The sequence below is a fragment of the Kogia breviceps genome, chromosome X (genome assembly GCF_026419965.1).
Source record: "Kogia breviceps isolate mKogBre1 chromosome X, mKogBre1 haplotype 1, whole genome shotgun sequence".
Taxonomy (NCBI): Eukaryota; Metazoa; Chordata; class Mammalia; order Artiodactyla; family Physeteridae; genus Kogia; species Kogia breviceps.
Genome location: NC_081330.1, coordinates 59,458,403 through 59,474,760, shown reverse-complemented (window position 1 = coordinate 59,474,760; position 16,358 = coordinate 59,458,403). Strand labels below are relative to the sequence as shown.

General features: G+C 37.5%; 1 protein-coding gene across 1 annotated transcript in view; it reads right to left on the bottom strand.

Annotated features, from left to right (window-relative positions):
• Positions 1 to 16,358, bottom strand: part of POF1B (POF1B actin binding protein) — a 112,891-nt gene that overhangs the window by 32,266 nt on the left and 64,267 nt on the right. Inside the window, 3 exon segments of the mRNA XM_059050178.2 lie at positions 2,734 to 2,808; positions 3,983 to 4,010; positions 16,226 to 16,356. Of these exon segments, the coding sequence (XP_058906161.1) occupies positions 2,734 to 2,808; positions 3,983 to 4,010; positions 16,226 to 16,356 (234 nt within the window).

Genomic DNA, 16,358 nt, shown 5'->3' with positions numbered 1-16,358 from the left:
CCTGCTGTTGCAGGGGACATGGGTTTGTGCCCTGGTCCGGGAAGATCCCACATGCCATGGAGCGGCTGGGCCTGTGAGCCATGGCCACTGAGCCTGCGCTCTGCAACGGGGAGAGGCCACAACAGTGAGAGGCCCACATACTGCAAAAAAAATAAAAGAAAAAAATTACAACTTGGTCTAAATACACCAGTTAAAAGACAGATTGACAGAGTGATAAGAAAAAACATGACCTCACTATGTGTTTTCTATAAGAAATTCTTTTCAAAGATAATGAAAATTAAAATATACATAATGAAATTTAAAAGTTGGGAAAAAGATATACCATGCAAACATTAATCAAAAGAAAGGAGTGCTATTGATATTAGATAAAAATGACTTCAGAGCAAAGAAAATTACCAGGGACACAGAGGGACATTACATAATAAGAGTCAGTCCACCAAGAAGACATAGCAATCCTAAATGTTTATGCACCAGACAACAGAGCTACAAAATGTATCAAACAACAACTGATAGAACTGAAAGGAGAAATAGACAAACCCACAGATATAAATGAAGACTTTTATACCCCTCTCTCGGCAACTAATACTGCTTAGCAGAAAATGAGCAAGAATACATAATACAATAATTCAACAATACCATCAACCAAAGGATCTAATCAGCATTTATAGAATACTTCATCCAACAACAGATGCACATTCCTTTCATATTCCCATGGAACATATACCAAAATAGGCCATATCCTTGACTATAAAACTTAACCATTTCAAAAAAATTGATCTCATATGGAGTATATTTTCTGCCCACAGTGGAATCAAACTAGAAATGAATAACAGAAAGACAATAGGAAAATCTCAAAACACTTGGAAAGTAAACAATACACTTCTAAATAATCCACCAATCAAAGCAGAAGTCTAAAGGGAGATAAAAAATATATAAAACTGAAAGAAAATAAAAATATATATCATAACTTATGGGACACAACTAAAGCCATGCTGAGAGGATATTTATAGCACTAAATGCTTACATTAGAAAATAGAAAAGGTGTGAAATCAATAATCTAACTTTCTATATCAAGAAACTAGACAAAGAAGAGCAAAATAAACCAAAAGCAAGCAAAGGAAGGAAATAATACAGATGAGAAAAAAATATCAATGGAAGTGTAAACAGGAAAACAATAGAGATCAATAAAACTAAAATATAGTTCTTTGAAAAAATCAATAAAATTGATAAACCTCCAACAAGACTGACAACAAAAAAAGAAAGAAGACACAAATCACTAGTGTCAGGAGTTAAATAGGAAAGAGTAATACAGACCCCACAGACATCAAAAGGATAATAAGGGAATACTGTGAATAATTATGCACATATAAATTTGACAATTTAGTTGAAATTGACTACTTCCTTGAAAAACACAGGTTACCACAACTCACCTAATATGAAACAGATCATTTGACTAGACCTGTAACTACTAAGGAATTGAATTTAGATTTTTTTAAAAATCTTGAAAACTATATATCCATGCCCAGATATTTTCTTTTCTTTTCTTTTTTTTTTTTTGTGGTACGTTGGCCTCTCACTGTTGTGGCCTCTCCCGTTGTGGAGCACAGGCTCCGGACGCACAGGCTCAGCAGCCATGGCTCACGGGCCCAGCCGCTCCACTGCACGTGGGATCCTCCTGGACCGGGGCACAAACCCACGTCCCCTGCGTCGGCAGGAGGACTCTCAACCACTGTGGCACCAGGGAAGCCCTGCCCAGATATTTTCACTGAAGGATTATGCCAAATGTTTAAAGAAGAGTTAACACCATGTCTATACAGTTTCTTCCAGAAAACAGAAAAGGAAGAGACATTTACCAATTCATTTCATGAAGCTAGGTTATCCTGACACCAAAATCAAAGCAAACACAAGAAAACTACAGACTAATGTTTCTCAGGAACTTAGATGCAAACATTCTCAGAGTTTTTCAAGGAAATAGGCCTTGAATGCACTTTGGATGGACATTCTGCCACCAGAAATAATATCAAGGATGTATCCAAGATTCAGGTTCTGCAGAGCATATGTGTTCCCCATACCACTGTCTCTTTATAATAAAGACTGTGTGCCACTAAAAAATATTTCATTTAAGTTTCACAGATAAGATGTCAGGTCCAATATCTGGATGATCAACAAAGATTTGAGACCAAATATCAAACATAGAAATTTGCCTCACTAGACAAAACTAGATTATGTTTAGAATCCTTTCTTGCAAACACATGTACTCTTCATTTTAGCCTTATTTCTTTAGCACCAATCTTGATCTGTCTTGGTCTGTCTCTCCCTTCAGTGTAGGGGAATTTACTACTGCAGGGGTCTCTACCATTCCACAATTCAGGAAAATCAAGTCATTGGTCTTTCCATTTGCCAGGGGTAGGGTAGGTAGGTATAGAAAGTAGAATGGAGAGGAGGAGGGCAAATCTTATAAATTAGAGTCAAGTTGTGCTACAGCAGTGAGGAGAGAATAAGGGCATTCTACAGCCCGGAATATTTCTAGAATGATTTCCTGAATACTAGTCATTCAATACTAGTGTTTGGTAGTCTGACCAAACTATAATGCAACCCTTGTTTAATCAAAATGTAATCAACTCTTGTGAAATAGGAATTTTATTTGGGACTTTCTGTTCTTAATTAAAGGAAACATCCTAGGCTAGCGGTTTGTTAGTGCTACCTTCACAGCCACTCTTGACCCCATCTCACCTGCAGAATATAGCGAATTTGCTGTTTTGTAAATTCTGACAATCCTTTAGGAATCAACGATTCAATGTCTTCTGACTGTAAGAAAAGAGAGGCTCATCCTTCAACAGATACATGTTAGTGTTTTAATCAGAGGGTCAGCAGACTTTTGTAGAGAGGGACATATTTTTACAGACATCAGAAGATTATTTCACTCTCTGGGTAATAGTTGCCACAAACTTTACTTCTAGCATTATCAGTTCTTACTTTAAAAAAAATTCATTATACTACATACACCATGGAAAAAACCCTGAATTCCAGGAAGTTTAGGGGGAAGTTTGGGGCAATCAATCAGATGTCCCATTTCTATTTTTTAAAAAGAGCAACTTAAAAACAAAAGGGTGGTCACTTAAATCCCATTACCACTTTATTTCCATGTATTTTTTAGCAACTGGAAGTTTAGTTGGGTGGTAGATATGACACTTTAAAGGCTGATTTTTTTAATAATGAAACTTTGAGGAAATAAAATAAAATTAAAGGTTTACTGAGAATTTGCATAGAACTGTGGTGACTTTTGAAAGATTATGATGTTGCCACAGCAACATTAAGAAGCTTCAACAAAATTTAAGTGAGAAGCTGAATTGAAGTCAGTAGTTCATAAAGGCAATTTAGGGCTTACTGAATTATTGTAACAAATGCAGTATGTCAATACATTGGAAATAAAGATGAAAATTAACACAAAAGAAGCCATTGTGATTGTTACTTTGAAATCAGTTCTTTCTCTATTTGATGACTTATTCCATTAAAAGTAACTATTACCAAAATGTATATACATAATATTTAGAGTTGATACTTGAAAATATTTACTTCAAGTTGCTGGCTATTTGGCATGGGACATACAAGGTTTCGAAATACATTAAAACTAAATTTGTTACTTAATTAGTTAACGTAGATTTCAGTTTTGTAAAACAGAGTATGTAGTCAATGAACTCTTGAATGTTCTCATAAGCAAAGACAAGTTAAATCATAAGGTGACAGCTGATAAAACATTTTTTGTGTGAATGATTATTACTTTTACAATTATCACCTTTAAAGCCATTACAAAGATATAAATGGTTATGTCATTTTAAAGGCAAAAGGATCATTATTTCTTTCACTAACCTGTGTTTCCAGTCTAATAAAAATACCAAACTAAAAACAATATTATTATTGCAAGTAACAGAATCTGCTTTGTTATCAACTATATCTGATTTTCAACTCTTTTTGCACTTACCTCATCTGTAGACTCAAAGTCCTGTTTGCTGCAAGAATGAAAAATAAACAGACAACCTTAGGAAAATATATACATTGATCATATATAAATGTTAGTGTTCTAGATATTTTACCTTACTTTTTGATATATAACATATCCAAATGAAATTTATAATCCTAATGAAAAATTTAAAGCTAACTAAAATGGCACTTGACAAAAATAAAGTTAATTTTCCTGGAATTAGCTAATCTATTAAAAATGAACAACATCCAAATAACAAACCAATATAATATGCAGAATTAGCACCATTCATTAACACCAGTTTATTTGTGACTAGATATAGAAGTCTTCAGTTTGGCAAGAAAAACTATCTGAGTGAACAAATAACAATAATAGTCATTTTCTATTTCCACCTCATTTTTCTCCTTGTATTGCTCCCTTTCAATGCAGATTCCAGCTTCTCCCTACAGTGTCTTTAAATTATTCATACCCTTTTAGTCAAAACCAAAACTTGCAAGACTGAGTAATCTACACTAATCATTCAATCTACACTACAGTATGTATAGCGGTGACAAAGCTTAAAAGGATATTGGAATGTTTACATAGGGACATATGCTGAAGCAACATGAGCAAAATTCTAGTGGGATAGTGGAATTTCTAGCATCAAAATGAAGGTTTGTCCACGAGGGTTGGAAGGCCCTTTGTGAAGCCATATTCGGTAGGCAAATGCTGCAAGCGAATTGTTACCAGTCCAGCACTGGCTCCTTCGGGGAATGGTGAAAGCTGGGAAGGATACAGTTCTAACGTTGTCAGTGGCAACAGATAGGCCTTTATTTTTGCCTACTTGTTCCCTCTGCACTTCATGGAAAAATTGGGCCCAAAATACATACGGTGAACATACTTCTCAAACAAGCAAACAAAAAACTGTACACATGTTCTGACAGCAAGACAAAGTATTTTAAAGTAAGACTATCTTAGGAAATCAAGTTATATGACTGCCATATCGTCAAGTACAACAGAAAAGTATTTTAGAGATATAAGCTAGTACGTTAGCTCCTACCTTTACCTTCTAAGTAAGTGCTTATGAGTAATGTATTGCTTACAGAGATAAGTGGGTCACTCACTGTGTGAAACCTCTCACATGCATTTATAAAAATACACAAGCTAATGTGGAGAATGAGAACTGAAGATTTCATTTCCTGAGGCATGACTGCATATGTGCAATTGTCTGTATGTATGTATGTGGTATTTCCTGGATTACCCAAAATATAAATTTTGGGGAGGCCCTAGTGAAAAAAAATGAAGCATCTTCTACTTTTTTAGTGTGTTACTAAAGTAACTGCATACATATATTGGAAGCTAAAAGAAGTTAAAATATGACTCACAGTGCAGTTATAGTAGTCTTGAATTACTGTTAACTGGAATTATTATCACAGTATTAATAGACCTTTTATGTTTAAAATCCCAATTCCAATGCCAACCTAGTACACATGTCCCTAGCCACTTAACTTCTTTCTACAAATAAGAAAACAAAACAAAGAAACAAACAAGGAACAATCAACAGTACTTAATACTGGAATTTACAGATGTAACCAAAATGGTTTCATAAGACAACCTTTCTTAATTCTGACCCTCCAGTCTACTCATTGCTGAATTGCAATTTAGAAAGAGAAGAAAAGTGGAGACGAAAGGATGGGGGAGAGAGAAAGGGAGTGGAAACAAGGAGAGCAGAGGCGGGAGGTGGAAAGGCCAGTGTGGATTTACATCTCCATTCAGTACAAGGTGATGGTGGCTAGAATTACAGTGGGCATAAAAAAAAAGAGAGGCACTCACTATGTCATCTCACCTCCCAGGAAGGAAGGAATGTAATAAAGAAAAAAACAAAAGAAGAAATAAAGGAGGGGAGGAATGAAGAGAAAGAAACTGACAACCTTCTGACAAACAAAAACTCTTAAGCACCAAAATTTTATGAGACCCTCTCCACTCTGGAGTGTTTACTAATGTGGAGACCCCAGCTTTCTATTTTCTTTTTAGTATTTTTAGCTACTCTAGAAATTAAACTCAATGTTTTGCAATGCTTAGTTACACATTTAGGTCAGCCATATACATTTATCAAAACCCTCAATGACAGGAAGTTATTTCAAAACACCAGATTACATCTCTACCTGGATGATCATTATAAAACAATTTAACTTCCCTTGCTCAACTACTTTGTCTACTTCTAATTACTATGATACTAATACATTTGGAATATATTTAACTCTCATTCTATAAGCCTTTATTCAGTAGCGACTTTGTCAAGGCCATGTCCTCTGAACTGGATTTGAGCAAGCCAAACACTAATATTATCTTTTCCTGTACATGACATAAACATAAGTGATCTAAGGCAAAATTTGAGCAATGTAAAATTGGTCTAAGTACTCCAACCTTTTCAAATTTGATGATTCAAAAATTGATAATTTCTTTAATGTGTCTGCAGTATGTTAAATAATGTAGAGACACATATCTAGTATGAAAGGTTAAGTGATTTGCCTAAGGTAACAAGGTTCTCTCATAGGTTCTAGGCCCAGATTTGCCACTTTTGTGGCCTTAAGTCAGTGGTTCTCACACTTTAGCATGTATTAGAATCCTCCAGAGGGCTTGCTGCTTGACCTTACCCCAGAATTTTTGATTCTACAGGTCTGTTTCCAAGTTCTCACATGATGCTCCTGCTGCTTGTAAGTACATGTCTTAAATAAATCATTTATTGCTTATAACAAATTTATGAAATAAGTATTATTATAATCCCTATTTTACAAATGAAGAAACTGAGGTACAGACAGGTTAAACAGGTTGCCTGATATTACACATCTAGTATGTAACAAAAGCTGGGACATGAACCCAGGATATGAACCCTGCATCTACAATCAGGGTACTTAAGAATATATGTCTCTATATGCTCTTGATTTTACCATGTGATACTTGAACAAAAATACTCACAAGACATGATTAATGCACAGAAGAGGAACACCTAGATAAAACAATATCTAGGGAAGGCTTTGCAGAAAAGCTGAGTCATGGTTTATAGGTATAAGAGTACTCAAAAATGTTTGGACCTTTTGGAGAAGATGGCAGAAGAGTAAGACGTGGACATCACCTTCCTCCTCACAGATATATCAGAAATACATCTACACGTGGAAGTGCTCCTATAGAACACCCACTGAACGCTGGCAGAAGACCTCAGACCTCCCAAAAGGCAAGAAACTCCCCACGTACCTGGGGAGGGCAAAAGAAAAAAGAATAAACAGAGACAAAGAATAGGGACGGGATCTGCACCAGTGGGAGGGAGCCGTGAAGGAGGAAAGGTTCCCACACACTAGAAGCCCCTTCGCGGGCGGAGAATGCGGGTGGCGGAGAGGGAAGCTCCGGAGCCGCAGAGGAGAGCATAGTAACAGGGTGTGGAGGGCAAAGTGGAGAGATTCCTGCATAGAGGATACGTGCCGACCGGCACTCACCAGACCAAGAGGCTTGTCTGCTCACCCGCCAGGGCGGGCGTGGGCAGGGAGCTGAGGCTCGGGCTTCAGTCGGATCCCAGGGAAAGGTCTGCAGTTGGCAGAGTGAAAACAGCCTGAAGGGGTTAGTGCACCACGGCTGGCCGGGAGGGAGTTCGGTAGAAGTCTGGAGCTGCCGAAGAGGCAAGAGACCTTTTCTTCCATCTTTACCTCCTGCTGCGCGAGGAGAGGGGTTTAAGCACGCCGCTTAAAGGAGCTCCAGAAACGGGCGGAGAGCTACCGAAGAGACAAGAGACTTTTTCTTGCCTCTTTGTCTCCTGGTGCGAGAGGAGAGGGGATTAAGTGCACCCCATAAAGGAGCTCCAGAAACTGGCACGGAGCTGCCGAAGAGACAGGAGAGTTTTTCTTGCCTATTTGCTTCCTGGAGCGTGAGGAGAGGGGATTAAGGGCACCACGTAAAGGAGCTCCAGAAACGGGCGCAAGCCACGGCTGTCAGCACGGACAAAAGAGATGGGTGTGGGACGCTAAGGTTGCTACTGCCACCACCAAGAGGCCTGTCTGCCAGCACAGGTCACTCTCCACACCACCCCTCCCGGGAGCTCGTGCAGCCAGCCACTGCCGGGGTCCCAGGATCCAGGGACACCTTTCCCGGGAAAAAGCGCGGCACGCCTCGGACTGGTGCAGCATCACGCCGGCCTCTGCCGCTGCAGGCTCGCCCCGCATCTGTGCCCCTTCCTCCCCCAGGCCTATGCCAGAGCCCCCGAATCAGCTGCTCCTTTAACCCCGTCCTGTCTGAGCGAAGGGCAGACGTCCTCGGATGACCTACACTCAGAGGCGGGGCCAAGTCCAAAGCTGAACCCCAGGAGCTGTGAGAACAAAGAGGAGAGGGAGAGGTCTCTCCTACCAGCCTCAAAAGCAGTGGAATAAAACTCCACAATCAACTTGAAGTGCCCTGCATCTGTGGAAAACCTGAATAGACAGCAAAATATCCCAAGTTGAGGAGGTGGACTTTGGGAGCAAGATATACTATTATTTTCCACTTTTTTTCTTTTTGTGAGTGTGTATGTGTGTGCTGCTGTGTGAGATTTTGTCTGTATAGCTTTGCTTTCACCATTTGTCCTAGGGTTAGACCAATGCGTTTTTGTTGTTTTTTTAATAGAAATTTTTCTTCTTAATAATTATTTTTTATTTTAATAACTATATTTTATCCTACTTTATTTTGTCTTCTTCCTTTTTCCTTCCTGTCTTCCCTCCTTCCTTCCTTTCTTCCTTCTTTCCTTCCTCCATTCCTTCCTTCCTTTCTTCCTCCCTTTCTTCAGGCCTTCCTTTCCCTCTTCCTTCCTCCCTTTCTTGCTTTCGTCATCCCTTCATTTCTTCCTTCCTCTCTTCCTTCCTTCCTTTCTTCCTTCCTCCCTTCCTTTCTTCCTTCCTTCCTTCCCTCCCTCCATCTTTCCTTCCTTCCTTCCTTTCCTTTCTATTTTTTGTTCCTTTTACTTTGAGCCGTGTGGATTAAAGGCTCTTGGCGCTCCAGCCAGATATCAGGGCTGTGTCTCTGACATGGGAGAACCAAACTCAGGACAGTGGTCCACAAGAGACCTCCCAGCTCCATGCAAGAAAAAATGGTGAAAAACTCCCAGAGATCTCCATCTCAACGCCAGGAACCAGCTTCACTCAAGGACGAGCAAAAAACAGTGCTGGACACCCTATGCCCAACAAATAGCAAGACAGGACTACAGCCCCATCCATTAGCAGAGAGGATGCCTAAAATCATTACAAGGCTACCAACATCCCCAAACACACCACCAGACGTGGACCTGCCCACCAGAAAGACAAGTTCCAGCCTCATCCATCAGAACAGATGCACTAGTCCCCCCAAACAGCAAACCTACTCAACCCACTGAACCAACCTTAGCCACTGGGGACAGCCACCAAAAAACAACGGGAACTACGAACCTGCAGCGTGCAAAAAGCAGACCCCAAACACAGTAAGATAAGCAAAATGAGAAGACAGAAAAACACACAGCAGATGAAGGAGCAAGATAAAAACACACCAGACCTAACAAATGAAGAGGAAATAGGCAGTCTACCTGAAAAAGAATTCAGAATAATTATAGTAAAGATGATTCAAAATTCTGGAAAAAGAATAGACAAATTGCAAGAAATATTTAACAAGGATCTAGAAGAAATAAAGAGGAAGCAAGCAATGATGAGCAATGCAATAAATGAAATTAAAAATAATCTAGATGGGATCAATAGCAGAATAACTGAGGCAGAAGAACGGATAAGTGACCTGGAAGATAAAATAGTGGAAATAACTACTGCAGAGCAGAAGAAAGAAAAAAGAATGAAAAGAACTGAGGACAGTCTCAGAGACCTCTGGGACAACATTAAATGCACCAACATTCAAATTATAGGGATCCCAGAAGAAGAAGAGAAAAAGAAAGGGACTGAGAAAATATTTGAAGAGATAATAGTTGAAAACTTCCCTAATATAGGAAAGGAAACAGTCAATCAAGTCCAGGAAGCACAGAGAGTCCCATACAGCATAAACCCAAGGACAAAAACGTGAAAACACATAATAATCAAACTGTCAAAAATTAAATACAAAGAAACCATATTAAAAGCAGCAAGGGCAAACAAATAGCAACCAAGGGAATCTCCATAAGGTTAACATCTGATCTTTCAGCAGAAACACTACAAGCCAGAAGGGAGTGGCAGGATATATTTAAAGTGAAGAAGAAAAAAACCCTACAACCAAAATTTCTCTACCCAGCAAGGATCTCATTCAGATTTGATGGAGAAATTAAAAACTGTACAGACAAGCAAAAGCTGAGAGAGTTCAGCACCACCAAACCAGCTTTACAACAAATGCTAAAGGAACTTCTCTAGGCAAGAAACACAAGAGAAAGAAAAGACCTACAAGAACAATCCCGAAACAGTTAAGTAAATGGTAATAGGAATATACATATCGATAATTACTTTAAAAGTAAATAGATTAAATTCTCCCACCAAAAGACACAGACTGGCTGAATGGATACAAAAACAAGACCCATATATATGCTGTCTACAAGAGACCTACTTCAGACCTAGGGACACATACAGACTGAAAGTGAGGGGAAGGAAAAAGATACTCCATTCAAATGGAAATCAGAAGAAAGCTGGAGTAGCAATTCACATATCAGACAAAATAGTCTTTAAAATAAAAAGTATTACAAGAGACAAAACAGGACACTACATAATGATCAAGGGATCGATCCATGAAGAAGATATAACAATTGTAAATATTTATTCACCCAACATAGGAGCATCTCAATACATAAGGCAAATAATAACAACAATAAAAGGGGAAATCAACAGTAACACAATCATAGTAGGGGAATTTAACATCCCACTTTCACCAATGGACAGATCATCCAAAATGAAAATAAATAACAAAACACAAGTCTTAAATGATACATTACACAAGATGGACTTAATTGATATTTATAGGACATTCCTTCATAAAAAAGAGAATACACATTTCTCTCGAGTGCTCATGGAACATTCTCCAGGAAAGATCATATCTTTGGTCACAAATCTAGCCTTGGTAAATTTAAGAAAATTGAAATAGTATCAAGTATCTTTTCTGACCACAATGCTATGAGAGTAGATATCAACTACAGGAAAAGATCTGTAAAAAATACAAACACATGGAGGCTAAACAATACATTATTTAATAACGAAGTGATCACCGAAGAAATCAAAGAGGAAATCAAAAAATACTTAGAAACAAATAACAATGGAGACACAACAACCCAAAACCTATGGGGTACAGCAAAAGCAGTTCTAAGAGGGAAGGTTATAGCAATACAATCCTACCTTTAGATACAGGAAACATCTCGAATAAACAACCTAACTTTGCATCTAAAGCAATTAGAGAAAGAAGAACAAAAAAAAAAAAAAACAAATTTAGCAGAAGGAAAGAAATCATAAAGATCAGATCAGATATAAATGAGAAGAAATGAAGGAAACAATAGCAGAGATCAATAAAACTAAAAGATGGTTCTTTGAGAAGATAAATAAAATTGATAATCCATTAGCGAAACTCATCAAGAAAAAAAGGGAGAAGACTCAAATCAATAGAATTAGAAATGAAAAAGGATATATAACAACTGACACTGCAGAAATACAAAAGATTATTAGAGATTACTACAAGCAACTGTATGGCAATAAAATGGACAACCTGTAATAAATGGACAAATTCTTTGAAATGCACAAGCTGCCGAGACTGAACCAGGAAGAAGTTGAAAAAATGAACAGACCAATCACTATCACTGAAATTGAAACTGTGATTAAAAATCTTCCCACAAACAAAAGCCCACGACCAGATGGCTTCACAGGCGAATTCTATCAAACATTTAGAAAAGAGCTAACACCTATTTTTCTCAAACTCTTCCAAAAGATAGCCGAGGGAAGAACACTCCCAAACTCATTCTACAAAACCACCATCACCCTGATACCTAAACCAGACAAAGACGTCACAAAGAAAGAAAACTACAGGCCAATATCACTGATGAACATAGATGCAAAAATCCTCAACAAAATATTGGCAAACAGAATCCAACATCACATTAAAAGGATCATACACCATGATCAAGTGGGGTTTATTCCAGGAATGCAAGGATTCTTCAATATACACAAATCAATCAACGTGATACACCATATCAACAAAATGAAGGAGCAAAACCATATGATCATCTCAATAGATGCAGAAAAAGCTTTTGACAAAATTCAACACCCATTTATGATAAAAACCCTGCAGAAAGTAGGCATAGAGGGAACTTTCCTCACCATAATAAAGGCCATATATGACAAACCCACAGCCAGCATTGTTCTCAATGGTGAAAAACTGAAACCATTTCCACTAAGATCAGGAACAAGACAAGGTTGCTTACTCTCACCACTCTTATTCAACCTAGTTTTGTAAGTTGTAGCCACAGCAATCAGAGAAGAAAAAGAGATAAAAGGAATCCAAATAGGAAAAGAAGGAGTAAAGCTGTCACTGTTTGCAGATGACATGATACTATACATAGAGAATACTAAGGATGCTACCAGAAAACTACTAGAACTAATCAATGAAATTGGTAAAGTAGCAGGATACAAAATTAATGCACAGAAATCTCTGGCAATCTTACACACTAATGATGAAAAATCTGAGAGTGAAATTAAGAAAACACTCCCATTTACCATTGCAACAAAAAGAATAAAATATCTAGGAATAAGCCTACCTAAGGAGACAAAAGACTTGTATGCAGAAAACTATAAGACACTTATAAGTCACTGATGAAAGAAATTATACATGATGCAAACAGATGGAGAGATATACCATGTTCTTGGATTGGAAGAATCAACATTATGAAAATGACTCTACTACCCAAAGCAATCTACAGATTCAATGCAATCCATATCAAACTACCACTGGCATTTTTTACAGAACTAGAACAAAAAACTTCACAATTTGTATGGAAACACAAAAGACCCCGAATAGCCAAAGCAATCTTGAGAACGAGAAATGGAGCTGGAGGAATCAGGCTCCCTGGCTTCAGACTATAGTACAAGGCCACAGTAATCAAGACAGTATGGTACTGGCACAAAAACAGAAATATAGATCAATGGAACAGGATTGAAAGCCCAGAGATAAACCCACACACAGATGGTCACCTTATCTTTGATAAAGGAGGGAAGGGTATACAGTGGAGAAAAGACAGCCTCTTCAATAAGTGGTGCTGGGAAAACTGGACAGCTACCTGTAAAAGTATGAAATTAGAACACTCCCTAACACCATATACAAAAAATAATCTCAAAATGGGTTAAAGAACTAAATGTAAGGCCAGACACTATCAAACTCTTAGAGGAAAACATAGGCAGAACACTTTATGCCATAAATCACAGCAAGATCCTTTTTGACCCACCTCCTAGAGAAATGGAAATAGAAACAAAAATAAACAAATGTGACCTAATGAAACTTATAAGCTTTTGCACAGAAAAGGATACCATAAACAAGACCAAACGACAACCCTCCAAATGGGAGAAAATATTTGCAAATGAAGCAACTGACAAAGGATTAATATCCAAAATTTATAAGCAACCCATGCAGCTCAATAACAAAAAAACAAACAACCCAATCCAAAAATGGGCAGAAGAACTAAATAGACATTTCTCCAAAGAAGATATACAGATTGCCAACAAACACATGAAAGAATGCTCAACATCATTAATCATTAGAGAAATGCAAATCAAAACTACAATGAGATATCATCTCACTCCGGTCAGATTGATCATCATCAAAAACTCTAGAAACCATAAATGCTGGAGAGGGTGTGGAGAAAAGGGAACACTCTTGCACTGCTGGTGGGAATGTAAGTTGATACTGCCACTATGGAGAACAGTATGGAGGTTCCTTAAAAAACTACAAATGGCACTACCATACAACCCCGCAATCCCACTACTGAGCATATACCCTGAGAAAACCATAGTTCAAAAAGAGTCATGTACCAAAATGTTCATTGCAGCTCCATTTACGATAGCCAGGACATGGAAGCACCCTAAGTGTCCATCAACAGATGAATGGATAAAGAAGATGTGGCACATATATACAATGGAATATTACTCAGCCATAAAAAGAAATGAAACTGAGTTATTTGTAATGAGTTGGATGGACCTGGAGTCTGTCATACAGAGTGAAGTAAGTCAGAAGGAGAAAAACAAATACCGTATGCTAACACATATATATGGAATCTAAGAAAAAAAATGTCATGAAGAGATTAGTGGTAGCACGGGAATAAAACACAGACCTACTAGAGCATGGACTTGAGGGTATGGTTAGGGGTAAGGGTAAGCTGTGGCGAAGTGAGAGAGTGGCATGGACATGTATACACTACCAAATGTAAATTAGATAGCTAGTGGGAAGCTGCCACATAGCACAGGGAGATCACCTCTATGCTTTGTGACCACTTAGAGGGGTGAGATAGGGAGGGTGGGAGGGAGGGTGACCCAAAAGGGAAGAGATATGGGAACATATGTATATGTATAACTGATTCACTTTGTTGTAAAGCAGAAACTAACACACCATTGTAAAACAGTTATACTCCAATAAAGATGTTAAAAAATAAAAGAAAAGAAAAGAAAAATAAAAGAACATATGAAAAAACATGTTTGAATCCATCTCAAGCACTGAGTAGCTATGTCATCTTAATAACTTATTCTCTTCAGGTGTCCATTTGAAACTTTCTATGGTTACTGTGCAAATTAGATAATATTTTAAAAGCACTTACCACAGTGTCTGGCACAATAGTGGACACTCAATTGATAACGGAGTACTCAGAATAAGGAGAAAGATTTTAAGGTAGTGACCTTATGGAAATGAATGAATGTGTGAAATAGTTGTTTGGATAGGGGGAGAGGATATTGATTAGTATAAAACACCGATGAAGGTGTAGCTGAAGATGGAAACCATGCGTTAATAAGGACCCCAATTCAAATAAATGGTTGTGCTTTTCTCTAACTGTGCTCAACTGCATGGATGTAGCATAAAGAAGGCATTCATTCATTCATTCAACAAATATTTATTAAGCACCACACTAAATCAGTCACCACACTAGGCACCAAGGAAACCAGGGTAAATGAAACAGCCCTCAGGGGGTAGTGTCTGAATTCTAGGGGTAGTGGGCAGTGAGTATTGGATAGAGAAAAAAAAAAAATAGATAAAGCAGAGAGCTAGACTAATCCAGAGTTGGGATTTTGCTAAGTGGAAGGGACAATATGATAAAGAGGCAAGGCATTTGAGGGTGAAGGTAAGAGAATGGTTGCAATCATGAATAAGAAAGCAAGAAAAGTTGGGGAGGAGGGAGCTAATAAACAGAATTGTAATAAGCAGAGAGAAAGGAGAGAAGCGATTAAAGATCTCTGAGAAGTAGAAGAATCTAGTTGGTGAAGTTTCTACTGACTTTCCTTTATCCTTCAGATTTTTCTGAGTTTATGGAGTTTTCCTAAATTTGGCCTGACAGATGACCACATATATGATGTGACTATGTCGTAGAAGGCAACTTATGAAGTATAGCTTATGAAATTCATTACATGACATAATGTACTCTCATCTATACATGAACAGTTGGTAAAGTGTTTGTTTATATATTTAAATATGTATTATATATTATTATATAATATTATTGTATAATATACATATTTACATTAACTTATAAATAGATATTTGTATAATGTATATTTCATACATTATATGTAATATATAAGATTAAAATATTACATGAAATTTATAATAATATATAACCCTAAATGTATATTAAACTCTGGTCTTCATATGTTGAGCACACATCAATGGAAGATAAACAGTAGTGTGTTGGCAATGGGATTGTATCTTATATCATCAGTGTAATATCTTAAAACAAATCATAGTATGCCATGCATTTTTTGAGCTCCTTGCCTAAATGGTTGCATTTGCCATCAAAGTATGTTAGAAAAGAAGGTCCACATAATTCTTTACTGACCCCAAAATAGCTGGTAAGATATCTTCAATGATTTTCATTAAGTACATTAACTCTTAAAATGAGATATTTCCTCAGATTTGCTCATACAGTTGCCTGTTTCCCCATTAAAAGTACTCAAGTTTTGCTGTAAACCTAAAATTGCTCTAAAAAATAAAGTCTATTAAAAATACTAGGGTATTGTAAAATGTTTGAAAGCTACAAGACCAAGGCAAATGATATATTTACAGTACCTTCCTCCAATTCTCTGCAAATCTTCTAATAAGCAGTGATATAGATTCGTATTTTTATGGCTTAGATCAGCAAGCAACTCTCCAAAATATTTGGGGTCCAATTTTTCAGGGCCATCATCCTGAATTATTACCT